The 14,498-nt window shown below is 38.1% G+C and overlaps 1 protein-coding gene and 2 long non-coding RNA genes across 10 annotated transcripts in view; 1 reads left to right on the top strand and 2 right to left on the bottom strand.

Annotated features, from left to right (window-relative positions):
* LOC111510906 (organic cation transporter protein) overlaps positions 1 to 14,498 on the bottom strand; it is a 205,714-nt gene that overhangs the window by 24,236 nt on the left and 166,980 nt on the right. For all 8 annotated transcript variants that reach the window (XM_074177163.1, XM_074177157.1, XM_074177156.1 and 5 more), the window contains 3 exons: positions 7,809 to 8,058; positions 5,530 to 5,636; positions 4,766 to 4,920 (listed from right to left, as the gene is read on the bottom strand). In XM_074177163.1, the coding sequence (XP_074033264.1) occupies positions 4,766 to 4,920; positions 5,530 to 5,636; positions 7,809 to 8,003 (457 nt within the window). In that variant the 5' untranslated portion in view covers positions 8,004 to 8,058. The remainder of the gene's footprint in view (positions 1 to 4,765; positions 4,921 to 5,529; positions 5,637 to 7,808; positions 8,059 to 14,498) is intronic.
* On the bottom strand, positions 11,572 to 12,831 carry LOC141483024 (uncharacterized). The gene is made up of 2 exons (XR_012465863.1): positions 12,729 to 12,831; positions 11,572 to 12,436 (listed from the first exon to the last, which is right to left on the bottom strand). It is a non-coding gene; the product is annotated as an uncharacterized lncRNA (long non-coding RNA).
* On the top strand, positions 13,433 to 14,069 carry LOC141483025 (uncharacterized). The gene is made up of 2 exons (XR_012465864.1): positions 13,433 to 13,572; positions 13,692 to 14,069. It is a non-coding gene; the product is annotated as an uncharacterized lncRNA (long non-coding RNA).

Consider the following 14,498-nt stretch of genomic DNA (forward strand, 5'->3'; position numbering starts at 1 on the left):
CATGGGAACAAATACATCCTGGTAGCCATGGACTACTTCAGCAAGTGGGCAGAAGCCTATGCCCTGCCCAACCAGGAAGCCTTTACCGTCGCTGACGTCCTGGTAAAGGAATGGATATGTCGATTCGGTGTCCCATTGGAGCTGCATTCGGACCAGAGCAGAAATTTTGAGTCCAACCTGTTCCAAGAAATATGTAAACTGTTGGACATTCGAAAGACCAGAACCACAGCCTTACATCCACAGTCCGATGGAATGGTGGAACGAATGAATAGGACTATAAACCGCCACCTGTCCAAGGTAGTCTCTGACCATCAAAGAGACTGGGACCAATACCTCCACCTGTTCCTGCTGGCTCATCGTTCAGCAGTGCATGAGTCAACCGGCCAAACCCCTGCCAGTATTATAAAGGGACGGGAGCTGCGGCTTCCTTGCGACCTAAAATTTGGGACGCCTCCAGAACAAGACACTGCGGGTGAAGACTATGTCAGCAAGCTTCGGCAGAGAATGGACGATATTTATGAACGAGTCCGTCTGAACATTCGGAGTGCCAGTGATAGGATGAAGGAGGCCTATGACATCAAGGCGAATGCTGGAGGATTCGAAATCGGTGACCTAGTTTGGCTATACAATCCTAAGCGCCGCCGTGGTTTATCACCAAAGTTGCGGAACTCGTGGGAAGGTCCGTACAAAATCATGAAAAAGATTAATGACCTCGTCTACCGAATCCATAAGCCACCTCGAGGAAAGCCTAGAGTCGTCCATTTTAATAGACTGGCTCCTTATGCTGGAAATCACGACCAAGTTCGCGCCCTCAGACCACCAGAGGATGAAATGACGTTCCAGCAATTCATGTCCTTATACTCGAACGGACAAAAGGTCGTACATGGGGTAACTCGAGAAGAGCCACGAGACCTTTTCAAGGTTCCAGTTGATTACGCCCTAGCGCACTGCGTGGCAAAGGATCTCCAAATGTACAAGGGCATCGCTGTGGTATTCAACAAGAAATTCGGTCAGCTTCAAACATTACGAGAACAGAATCCAGAAGTCGGAGGAGTGCTACAGTTGAAGAAGGGTCAGAGAAACATCTTCTACTTGGTGACCAAAAAGCATTCTCGAGACAAACCATCCTATGAAGATGTCTGGAGGAGTCTTACTAGACTGAAGGAGACGATGCTCGACCAGAATCTCGTGGAGTTGGCGATCCCGAAATTAGCCTCTGGGCTTGACAGGCTGGACTGGAGAATTGTGAGAAGCATGTTGGAAACGATCTTCAGATCCAGCGGCATCCAGATTTAGGTGTGTGGTAACCATCTTCCACGACCGAGCATAAAGACTGTGGAGTGTTACTTCCATCGAACTTCACAGTGCAAATATGGAGAGTTCTGCAGGTATCGACACACGCCAAGGATGACATTTCGGGGCGAAACGTCTTTAAGGAGGGGGCAATGTAATGAATCTGAAGCCGGCCCTGACCGGTTCCCAGTCAGCCAACGCATGACGCATACCGCCAAAACTCCGGATGGGTCCCGAAATCCGCAGAGGGATCCGGAACGTTCGTTGACAATATATCGTCGCTATTCGTCCCGAAGAGTAGTCTGTACCAAGAAAGCGAATCGAGCGGTTAACAAACGGTGAAGATAAATTAGTTACTGAGTGGTGTAAATAAATTAGTTGTGATAGTGAAGTATTGTTAAAATAAATTTGTTTAAGACAGTTAATTCTTTAATTCGTTACATTAGTTTAGGAAGTGTATTTTCAAGAAGATCGTCCGTTATGTATTGAGCTATAATAGGAGCTCCGAGTGATGTACCAAGAATTTGTTTAGAGTATTTACATTCAAAAGAGAAATAGCTTGAGTTGGAGACAAAATTAATTATTTCACTGGATTTTTTTTGGTTTATTGAACATTTATATTTATGTCATTTCATTGAAAGATGTAAACAGGAATTCGCCCGATTAGACGTCGTCCAAGAGTAATTTCCGGCATTGTGGATTCTAGTGTGGAAATAATGGGTGGTGCCTTTCCCAGACAATCGCCTGGGTAGTGGGACGCAAATTGTTCAGCTAGTAGATTTGCTTTTTCTATGGCTGTTGTTGCAATTCAACCATCCGCTTGTATTAGAGGTGGAATTATGGATTTTGTAAAGTTTTGATCAACAGCTTTAGCTACCGACCTGAAAGATCTAGACTCGTTGGGATTGGGAAGCAGTTTATCCCTAATTCTCTGATTGTGAAGTTATATTCTAAGTGTGCAGCTGTTGCGAGCATTGACAAACCTAGTTTGGTTTTCGGCACCAGAATTTTTGCGCCACTGCCGGTAGGCAGTGGATGATAGAAAAACTTCAGTGACTTCAAGAGCACAAGTTAATGGATCATCAGAGCTGAAACGAACATCTAGCCATCTATAATTCCAAAATTTGCGCGACTTAGTTTGTTCTCCAACATTTATCGGTAATTTCTGTGAGTGCAAGAATATGAGGACTATTCGTTTGCAGATGTTGGTGCACTATGTTTACATTTGAGTTGAGTCTTCTGATGTTGCAGAAATATATTTTCAAGTAGCTAGTCGCCCTATCAGCAACTGCAGTTGCTGCATATCCATTTCTCCTGAATCTCCAGAAAACAGCCTCTTTGGATTGTCACGTTTGTACTATAATCTTTTCATGGCAACGTCATTCCAACAATCTTGTCCCTGAATTAGTTTATGAAGGTTCTTAGTTGGATGTTTGTCTTACTCTTCAAGACATAGTTTGGGTTCAAAAATTGATTACCTTCCGTGAGCATGTACCTCATATTTGCATAAATATGAAGTTTCATTATCTACAGCTAAGATGTCTCTTGGATGAAGTGTCCAGTGAGTAGCCCTGTAATCATTCTGATTGATAGATGATAGATTGTATTGAATGAAATTCAAATTTTGTAGAGGAAATCGGAGTTTTTTATTGAACTATATAAAAATTTTCATTACAATTTTCATTTTATCCAAATTAAGGAAGGTGAGATTCTCAGAAAATTCAACAGAAACTCTAATAAATTGTTTGTATACTTCCACAGCTGGTTCGGGGCACATTCATCAGATTTTCCATTTTCTGTATTTCCTGTGTGTCTTGCACGTACTCGTTAGATGCGTCAGTTCTCCACGGCAATCTCATATCATATTTGTTGTCCCAAATGCGACCCGACTTTCTGAAAGGGTATGACGTTGAGCCCATTGAAAACATAAGTGAATATTTTTTGCGCATTGCATGATTGCATACAATCATTCGACGAATGCAGATTGACTGAGGGGGTAGCTGCTCACCCAGTATATTCCAGCTGACGTTCCACGTTCTATATTTGAATCGTCTGTATACTAAATATGTCTGAATAGTTTGTTCTCGTAATGGCCCTTCATCATACATTCTTCACGTAAGTTCAATCATGAAAATAATGTTGTTAGTGTACTTCGATGTCTTGTGGTACTTCAACATGTTTTGAACAATTTTGCTCGATTCCTTGCAGCTCTATGAATTATTGAATCTAAATTGGATTTCTCTTGCATACCTTGATGATACAAATTGTAAAAGAAATAAATTCGAAAGAATATCGAATCCTGCTATTGGTGTAGTCTTCCCAAACAAGCAATTCTTCACCCTGTGTCTATTTTGTTCAACAAAAGTTACCCGTTTCATCTTTGGCCAACAAACCCAAGAACTATATTTTTTATGGATGACGTCGGAAAGTCCTTGAAGTGTGTAAAATGAAAATATTTTTAATTTTTCTTTGTTGAAGTCATTTGTTTTTTTTTGCACTTCATCAGCCTTGATTCCACTCATTAACTGATTTTTTTACCTTTCTGTCTTAATTATTCATCCCACGTTTTATAAAGCATTCAATTTCCCCCAAAATATAACATAGTTTTTACAGAATTTGTCATGAAAAATAAAAAAACACGCAGTTCTGAGGTGCGCTTACACTCGTTAACTTATTCTCCATGCAAACAAACTTTCAATTTCACTCAAGTTCCTGAAGAGTACAACTTTTTTAAAATACGAAATGCCATTTGAAAATATTCTTCTTTCTTTCTAAGGACAAAACACAAGTACTACGGAAAAATCCTCAAGGTGCTCTAAGAGCGGTGCCTGTGCGAAAGTAGCGATTCACGTTGATTTGAATCGCTGGAGATTACATTCATTTGGAAAAACGTTCTCAGGAGGTTTATTCCAGATAACCACACTCCTCCAAACAGTGAAATTCCAGGTGTACCGAGTTGAACCTCAAAACGATGAGCAGCCACAGTTGCATATTTCTGATATGTGCCGCTCTTGATGGAATCAAATGTGCCAAGTCACTTGAACACTTCCCGTAAAGTATCTATAGATAAGAGACAAATCTCCAACCTTTCTTCGATAGCGTACGGATTTCGGGTTTGAAATGCGTTTTTATGGAGATGCTTAAGCACTGTAGGAAAACCCTCAAAACGCCCTGGCAGTTGTGAAAGGGTTCTTAAAAATATGTTCTTCGAAGTGTAATGAGTTGAAATTTTGAATGATGATCAGCTGTAGTTGAGTATGTCGAACACTGTCTGTGAAAATATCTATGAAAATGAGAGACAAGTTCCAAACCTTCTTTAATATTCCACGATATCAAGGTTATTTATGAAGTTCGGGTTTCGGGTCAAAGAGGGGTGACACCGCAAAAGCTCGTTAAGTTTAAGTCCGCAGAAGTTAGTACTTTATGAAGTTATGAAGTCACATATATCAATTCCAAAGATTCGAATACTCACCTAGTACGAATGCTAAAGGATAAACTCCGGCAGTTCCTAAAGAATTGATGAACATGAAGATAACAAAAGTCATATAATTGGGTGAGAAGGCCTGAAGTGCACCAGATACACTCATGAGGAATATACAGAAGATGAATACCAGTTTTCTTCCAAACCTGAAAGAAATTATTGATTATGAATATTTTTGAGTTAAACATTATGAATATGTTGTGCAAGTGGAGTTAGTACTATGACACTTATGAAAAGTGATACATTGAATTATTTCAAAATTTCATCTATGAATGAACATAAATAAGTGAAGGAAATATGAATTTCTTTTGCGAATAACGTCTGTTCAATCAATATAAAACGTGTTTTCGTCGTCGCAGATTGTACAAAAAACAAACATTTTACTTTTGCAGGATAATGCAGTACAGATGAGTTCAGGAAGTATTAAAAAATACTTGAATTCATGAACAAGGTTTTTGAAAGTAAAAAATGAATTCAATGAACCATTACAGAATTCAGAGAGAAGGTAAAATCGAGAAAAAAATCTAAGAAATAGGTAGGTATAACGTTTCTGAGAAATACTTCAAATATTTCTTATTGAATAGATACGCTTAACTGAATGCATGGGTATGTGCAAAATATTGACTGGAAGATTGTTGTTTCATAGATTCTCCACTGAAGTTTACTAGACCCAGTGAATGTAATGATTTGATGAAAATTTCAAAACTTCGTTCAGCTATAAGTCATGATAAATAAAATATGATTAAACATATTACCTATCAGCTAAAACTCCAAAAACTAAGGAACCAACCACTATGCCTGCAAAATGTGATGATCCAACCAGAGAAATTTTCCACTGATTCTCCAAACAGGTGATATTCCACTGAAAAAACATATGATAATAGTTCGATTATCCATTTATAGATCTCAAAGCTATGGGAATGAAGGACCGCATTGCTTTGAAAGTTCATACATAATATACATACAGTGTGTAAAAGCCAAATGAAATACATTCATTATTTCAATTACTGTACATATTTAAAAAAAAATTGGAACATGTCAAATGTGAATTATAATTTGACATTCTTTAACGTAAAAATGCCACCCCCACCTTCAACCCATTTCGAATGACAGGTACAACCCTCAATTTTTTTAAATGGGAAGTATAAGTTTGTGATATATCGTATTCATTTTCTAGTCAAAATTCCATTATCAGAAATTATTTCGAGATCTTTCAGCTCATATCCACACACATATGTATGACAGATCCACCGAGAAATATGGTTTGAATATTCCGCCCCTCTTGGATGCAGTTTCTGATGCACTTTCACTTCGATGGCCTAGTCATTAAACTTGTTCGATCGATGACCTATTTATTTTGAAGAAATTCATATTGAATATAAAATAAAGAAGATAACTCTTATTTAATTTCTACTAATTTTATTATTTGTTACGACCGGTTTCGGTTAATTAGACCATTTTTAAGTAACTACTCATCAAATACACTTCACGAAGAACCACTAGAACCAAGAAAATTACATCTATTGTGGAAGTATCTGGAGTTGTTATCCTTCCTACTTAGGATAAGTCCAAAGTGAGTGGGTATATTCGACCCTCCACCGCAACCGGCAAGGGTTTATTGTGGCTCGCACCTAATCACACCCGACCAAATAAACCCAGCTTCTTAACGAAGCCGGTTATTTTGTATGGAGGGTGGTCTTTCAGGTCAGATTGTGAGAGTACGGCTCTGCAAACTCTAAAAACCTGATTCGGTTCCCAGTGGGGCAGGCACAAAGTATGTGCTCTGCTGTTTCATCATTTTCCAAACAGAGGCTACACACACTATCTTCCAAAAGTCCGAGTCTCTGCATATGATGATTCAAATGACAGTGACCTGTAAAAAGGCCTATTAGACATCGTGGTTCATCCCAACTGTAATCCAACTGTTTGGTATCAAGCTTTTAATTGTGAATAAGCGATTTGGAGTGAGCCATCCTGGAAGATTCTGCCAGAAGTCCATAAATCTTCTTGCCATTTAGGTGTTCAATCTTTGTTTGACAAAGCCTAAAGCGATGTCAATGACAGGTTCTGGCTCGATGAAGCTGCTTACAGCACCCTCCTTTGCAAAGGAGTCAGCAGCCTCATTTCCAGGCCAATATGGCCAGGAATCCAGACCAGAGATAATCTGTTAAGTCTTTCTATCGGGAGAGTCGTTTTTGGCAATTTGCTACTAATTTAGACTTCGCTCGGTAGGATCCAAGAGCTTCCAACGCCGCTTGACTGTCCGAGGATATTTTTATTGACTTGAGTATAAGATTGGATTCTTCCAATCTCTCCGCACACAATTTAATAGCGTAAATTTCCGCTTGAAATACAGACCCACAGGCTTCTAGGCAGGTTGATATCTCTGTACCTTCTTACTTACATTGAGAGTTGCTATAAGTATTATTCTGTCAACGGATATACATTTTAGAAATATCGAGAAAATGGCACTTCGAAATCTCGTTTTTTGTGAAGTTAGGTGATCCTCTAGCAGCTTCTAATGATCAAAGGCTCAAACTCAGCCAATTTCAGAAGTTTGCTGAGATCAGAGGAGTACAGCACCCAAATACATTTTTTTTAATAAAATTTCATTATCAATATTCACGGTGTATATTTCATCTAAAAATGATTACACCTCAGTAGTGACATATAATGTTTGCTTCTTCAAAAAAAGTCATCCAGAATTCAATATTCAAAGTTGCATTGATGAAACGAAAATATTATAAAATGATAGTATCATTCACCAATGTATATTCTGCCTTTGAATCATACAAAAATTTTCTTTTAACAAGAACACTGGAAAATTGAATCTTCCGATCATTAAATTTTTCCTACAAAAATATTTTTTCCGCGCGCCCAAACTGTATCACTTCTCAACGTGTTTTGCCAACTACATTTACATAATCGATAAGGAAACAACTGTGGTTGATGAATCGCTCGTCAAGAAAGGTATTTTTGTTGAATTCATTCAAGCAGTGAGTTCTAATGCTAATAAACACCGAATCTTCTTTACTTCGTTAATGATTGTCCTCTCGTTCTCATCAAAAATCCACTCCGAACATCTTTCAATTGTATTGGTGAATGCATTTTCTGTACAAGTGTTATTGGTTGCAGTTGATTCGTTTTTGGCAGCATATCTTGAACAAGAATCAGTCTCCACTCCAATAACCTGATTTTCAGAAATTTGGTTGGGAATGGCCCATTTCATCCATGGCACGTTGTATGATGTATCATGTGGATCTTCACATTGTGGTATAAAACATCTAAAAATCAAAACAATAATTTTTTATTCAAATAATTCGAATCAAATCAACAGTACAGAAGAAATACTTCAATAAAGCAGGAACCGAATGAGTACGATTACGGGGCTACTAACTGTTCTCTGTCCTTCGAAAGGACACATGGACAAAATAGGGTTCTATAACAAAACCGTCAACAGCAAGAAATGGAGAAGTCAGACGGCGTCCAAGAACACACAAAAAAATAATGGCCAAGATCATATGGTTTTGAGATTATTGTATTTCAACTCTATTGCATTTATTTGGACTGAAATGAAACTAGTCAAAAAACAAAAAAATTACAACAAGAGAAAAATTTTGGAAACATTGAGGAAAATTTGTTGAAATGTAAATCAATAAAAAAAGGTTCAATGATAAAACTCTGGAATATATTCTTTAAAAGACACTTTTTGTGGAGGACTCAATACTTCGTAATTGTATATCAACGACTTATTGGAGAAAAAACCAAGAGTCCAATATATTTCTTTGCTGACGAGAGCACACTTGTCTCGTTATTCCATTTGGATTCCAGATCATCGGCTATGGAGGCACATCTTTACCGGCAGCAGGAGGTTGCATATCTTAATGAGGATCTAGAAGTGATTTCGAATTTGGGTGAAAGAAACCAGGTTCAATTCAATGCCACAAAAACCTAGGCATCGGTTTTCTCCAAGAAGATAAATGTCTCCGAACCAAATATAATAATGTCAGGTCAGACAATTCCGCTTTCTGCTTCGATGAGTTTGTTGGGGGTTGAAATATACACCAATATGTCTTGGCACAATCATGTCGCTGGAATTGCAAAGGCTGCTTCTTGAAAGCTTGGAACACTGTTCCGAACCAGAAAACTTTTGATGCTTTATAAAGCTCAGATCTGACCTTCTTTCGAGTATTGTTCTCATGTAGGGAGCTCTGCCCCCAAACATAACCTGAAGTTGCTAGATTCCATCGAGAAAAGAGATATCAGCATGATTGGTGACGCGAACATCGAAGAAAGGTTGGAGATTTGTCTCTCTTCTATAGATACTTTCACGTGAAGTGTTCAAATGACTTGGCACATTTGATTCCACTAAGAGCGGTACATATCAGAAATACGAGACGAACTTCGGCTGCTCATCGTTTTGAGTTTCAACTCAGTACACCTCGAACACCACTGTTCAAGAACTCTTTCATTTGGAAAACTGCTTTTATGTGAAATAAACTTCCTGAGAACGTTTTTCCAAATGGATTTAATCTCCAGCGATTCAAATCCAATGTGAATCGCTACTTTCGCACAGGCACCGCTTTGAGAGGGCCTTGAGGTTTTTCCTGCAGTTCTTGTGTTTTGTCCTTGACAAAAAAAGAATTTGTTGAAGTTTACCCCGAAAAGTTACTGGGTAATTTAAACCACTGAAGAGTCGAATTAATCAGTAACTTGTCGTATTCATAAATTTTGCCTACAAATCAAAAAATCAAATGAAAAAAAAAAACAATATTTATAAAATCTTTTTCTGTTTTCAAAACTTGATATTCACTCTGAAACTTTCGCCCCAAATTGTGAACAGCTCTAATTCTTTCAACATACATCAAAAAAATGAAATGTCCAGATGCCATATGCGTTAGTCTACATTAGTCTTTCTCAAAGTGGGCGATAACGCCCCCTTGTGGGCGCTGGAGGCCTATAGGGGGACAGTAAAGGGCACAGAGAAGATTGGGGGCGTTGAAGCGGTTTAGGGACGCGATGGTTGATTTAAAATGTTTTTTTTTGCTTTTAACACAAACTTTACCGCTTCTTTACGCTTAAAGCACGTTTTCTCGTGTAACGCTATCTATGGGACTGGTCAGTAACTATTTCCTGTCCGACAATTGCCCACTGTACAATAGATGGCGGTAAGTTTCAATACAAAGCGAGAAATTTGTAGTCTCCATTCTCGAAAGTACTAGGCCCGTCCGCTGCTTCATATAAAAGCGCGTGCGCCATCCATCCAGTAATGTCATTCAACGATATACCGAAAACAAGTGAATTGAGTTAGCGACTAGCTAGGTAAAGTGCTGTACGTGCAGTGTGAATACAATACTCGATTCTTCACTTCGGCATTTTTGAAGACAAAATTATGTCGGAAGCAAAAAAGAAGAAACGGCAGTATAGCGCGGAATATATAAAATATGGATTTATTGAAAATCCCACAAATCCATCCATAAAAGAAGTAATAACTACTGTGCTCCATAAACCAGCGGCAGATATTATCCACAAAATTCCTTTGAGCAATAATAGTTCCGTGCAAAGACGAATTGTGAGATGGCTGAAAACATTGGAGAGTTATTGTGCATCTGATGAGTCCACTTTACTAACCAATGAAGCATTGTTGTTGTCATACGGGAGGTTTATTAAAAATGAGAAAATATATCAAGAACTACTATTTGCTGGAAATTTAGAGACACTGGAAAAATTTCGTGATGAGAAAGAAATTCCACTGAAGAATATTATATCAACTGCTACTAATGGCTTTAAAAGACACTTTTTGAGGAGGACTCAATACTTCGTAATGTTTTTTTGGGTATATAATTTTCCGTATTGTCTATAACCCTCTTTCTATTGTATATCAACGACTTATTGGAGAAAAAAAACAAGAATCCAATATATTGCTCTGCTGACGAGAGCACACTTGTCTCGTTATTCCATTTGGATTCTAGATCATCGGCTATGGAGACGGATACAAACGGAGAAACCATATATAATACACTGTGAAAATTTTGTGATGAGAAAGAAATTCCACTGAAGAATGACAGAACGTCACAAAGGATTCATAGCGTACTTGAAATATTAAATTCCAAATGTGCTCGCTGTACATGGCGTCATTCATAGGCAACATTTGGGTGCGAAAAATTTGAATGAGCGTCTCTCTCAATTACTGCAATATATCATCAAACCAGTCAATAAAATAGGAAACAGCTCTTTGAATGACAAATTATTTAATTAGCTTTGTGTTGCTAATGATGAAGATTTCAACCGATTTTACAATCTATTTGACTCTGTAATAGAGTTCTTGGAAAACAAAGACAAAGAATTGCACGACAACCTCATCACTTCAAAGAATGATATTGTGTACTTGACAGACCTGTATAAATTATTTAATGATGTGAATATACAACTTCAAGGTGACGACTTGAATTTGATCAAAACAAAAAATGTCATTGCTGCTTTTGCAGCCAAATTGCTCTTATACAAGAATAATATCGGCAGACGTGAGTTTAGCAATTTCCCTAATTTTTCAGCAGTATACTTCAACTACTGTCACCTCAAAAACCACAAGAGGGGACTAAATCATCTGTCGGTAACAAATAAGACAGATGGGTATCCGCGGCTAAGCTTAACAGTGGAGACGGGAGTGGGTTAAACAACTTAGCAAATTTCAAATAGATCTTAATGGGCGCCAGGTAAATTTAATCCTCCAGATACCCTAAGTAACTCACAATATCAATAACTTACCAATTAATATTGGAAATAAAAGATAAAGGTCCCCAATATGATTTATTCAGTAATCCTAACTTACATGGATTAACCAACAACGCTTCTAAGACAACAATGCAATATTCACACTACTACGCGATGTTCAAATGTCAATACAAGAGCGCGGTGTATATACCACGAATTCAATCAGCCATAAATTACGGTAGTAACGACGCTCAAAAAAAACTACAATACGTCGAGTAAAACTACCACGAAAATTGAGTAGGTGAAATCGTAAATACTAGTATCGGATGGTAAGACAAACTCGTTTGCGTCGCGTGAGCTCAGGCGTAGGCGCATCGGTGTCAATCAGCAATCGTGAAAGGAAGAATATACCTCAATTTCCGTTTCACAAATATCTATGTCAATCAGGTATCAATAAACAAACTCTTAATCAATAAACGATAAACAAACACTATATCAAACAGGTATCAATAAACAGAAGGGCAAACAATTATTTAAATATCTCAGTATAGCACAAATTTTCAAATAAATCAATTATAACTTGCGTGCTCCTTTTGGGCCACCCGGTATATGGTGTTAGGCTACCCTGTAGTATGGCGGAAGTGGATCACCCTGTAGCACCGGAGATGGATCACCCTGTAGCACCACCAAGATAGATCACCCTGTAGCACCGGAGATGGATCACCCTGTAGCACCACCAAGATAGATCACCCTGTAGCACCGGTGGATCACCCTGTAGTACGGCGGAGATGGATCACCCTGTAGCACCACCAAGATAGATCACCCTGTAGGGCACGACAAGCTGGACCAGTAATGGATCACCAAATAAGATCCAGAAAGAAAATAAAGGAAAACAGGAACCCTTGACGAAGACAAAAAAAAGCAGGAAGAAAAGCAGGAAGAAAAACCCTACGGAAGAAAATTCTCAATCAGAATCAGATAAAAACAAGGTGAGATTCAACCCCCATTCAATAGGACTATTTGACTAATCAATACCCCTGGTATATTTTCATTTAAGCAAAGTAGCAAGATAACAAGAGTATATTTTTGGGTGCCCTGTATAACCATATGATCCGTAAAAATCAAGAAAATTGAATGAGTGTTGAAACCTCTCTTCAATACTAATATTCAGTTGAGATATAACGATGGAACCAGAAATTACTAAAATCATTTAAAACACATTTAATGGTAAAATTCTTACCCTGGCCAAGGGGTTTTCTATACGATTCTTCGTGTGCGGTGCTCTGCACGGAAGTCCTGCTGGGACTTGATGAGTGACTGAGGGCCTTCTGTTTCTTATGAATCTAGAGACGAGAAACGAAGGTTGTAGAATTGAAGAAGTGATATCATAGCTAAGATCACATGAGAGATGCGACAGTGATTCAGACATACCTAATTTCGGAAATCCTTCCACCTGGCACGAGTTCGGTATCCACCACAAATCCTCAAAAGAGCTTAAGTTTCCGACTGCAAATATCCACACCAAAATGACCAATCAGTCTTCCACTATACAATCCTGACTTGTAGAAATAATCCCCGTGAAGGATGGCACAAATACAACCAAATATATCCTACAATCAGTCTGATGATACCCTTTGAACTCCGAACCAAGCTCACCGAAGGCTAACTTCCAAATACTAAGAGAATGCCACATCTGACAGCTAACCAGTTGTTGCCACAGTGCATCCAATCTACACTACAAGCACCAAGGGGGCGCTGTGCACAACATCATAAATCTAACAATTCCTCCACAGCCACTTGATACATCATCAACAAGTCCATGACCCATCAAAACTCCTTCTCAAAGCAATGCAACCCTAAAACAACCCTTGACAACTTGAGTAACCGATCAATCCTCCACCCGTGAACAACTGTAGAACTAGTTCGGTGTAGTTCGTCGGAACGACACTACGAAAGTTCGGCGGATGTCAACCAACAGCTGTCTCTTAACCTTGTATATTAGAATGTTTACAAAAGTATTCACTCCAACCTATTTTCAACTATTTACCATTCCTTATTCATGCGATGGAATAGTAACATACAAGGTAAGTCGCCACATCCTTCCCTTTCAGTACAAATATTAGAGCATTCGTATTATGCAGAATATTTACCGAAAATATCAAACAGTATTCAGAAACCAGAGCTAACTAATATTGTTTTTCAGGCGATATGGCTCTAATATGTAGTAATCCTTCTGGAAGTGATGAATAACAATCTATGCAAGAAATATTCTCGGAAAGGTATAGGGAATAAGGCAGACAACGGCTGAAAAAAATGATAGGTGAAGAAAACTGAGAAACAAACAATAACAACTATTTCAACCTAGCGAGGAATTTCGGATCTCCAACGTCGATTGGCAATAGGAGAATGCGTAAGTACTGGTCAAGCAGTTAGTCAGGGAGCATACATTTATTCTTATACATTTCAGGTATGGTTTTCTATGGAACGGAAGATTCCCATTACTATGATGTTAAATGAATAAAATGAACTTGTAACTGAATTACATTGTTAATATCCTCTGAATAAAGATCTTAAAAGGTAAGGTAGTGTTTTTGAAAGGTCACATAAGAGCAGTCTGTGACGAAAAGTTCGTCATCAATAAATGACAATTCTGTCGATTCCATAGTAAATAAACGAACAATATCTACAATATTTACAAGTAAATTTAGACCGTTACAATTCCCCCCTTGCCTCAAGAAAATTTACTAGCGTAAATTTTCATCAGCGCTAGCTGACTTTAGGTCTTTCGCATTCCATATCCCCTTATAATTACCATCTTCATCTCTTAATTCATATGTCCACGGGGATACCCTTTTTTTTTTTCAATATCAATGTTCCGTAGTGGTATCAATAGAATGCACAAAGATTACATACATTATCAAAAACGTCAATATTACAGTTACACTTAACAAGGACATGTCAACAATCACAAATTCACGTTTTCATGTATATATAAAAACATCAATACTAT

This window comes from Leptinotarsa decemlineata, unplaced genomic scaffold, assembly GCF_025532065.1.
Source record: "Leptinotarsa decemlineata unplaced genomic scaffold, Ldec_3_MD MMD2_tig00002159_RagTag_RagTag, whole genome shotgun sequence".
NCBI lineage: Eukaryota > Metazoa > Arthropoda > Insecta > Coleoptera > Chrysomelidae > Leptinotarsa > Leptinotarsa decemlineata.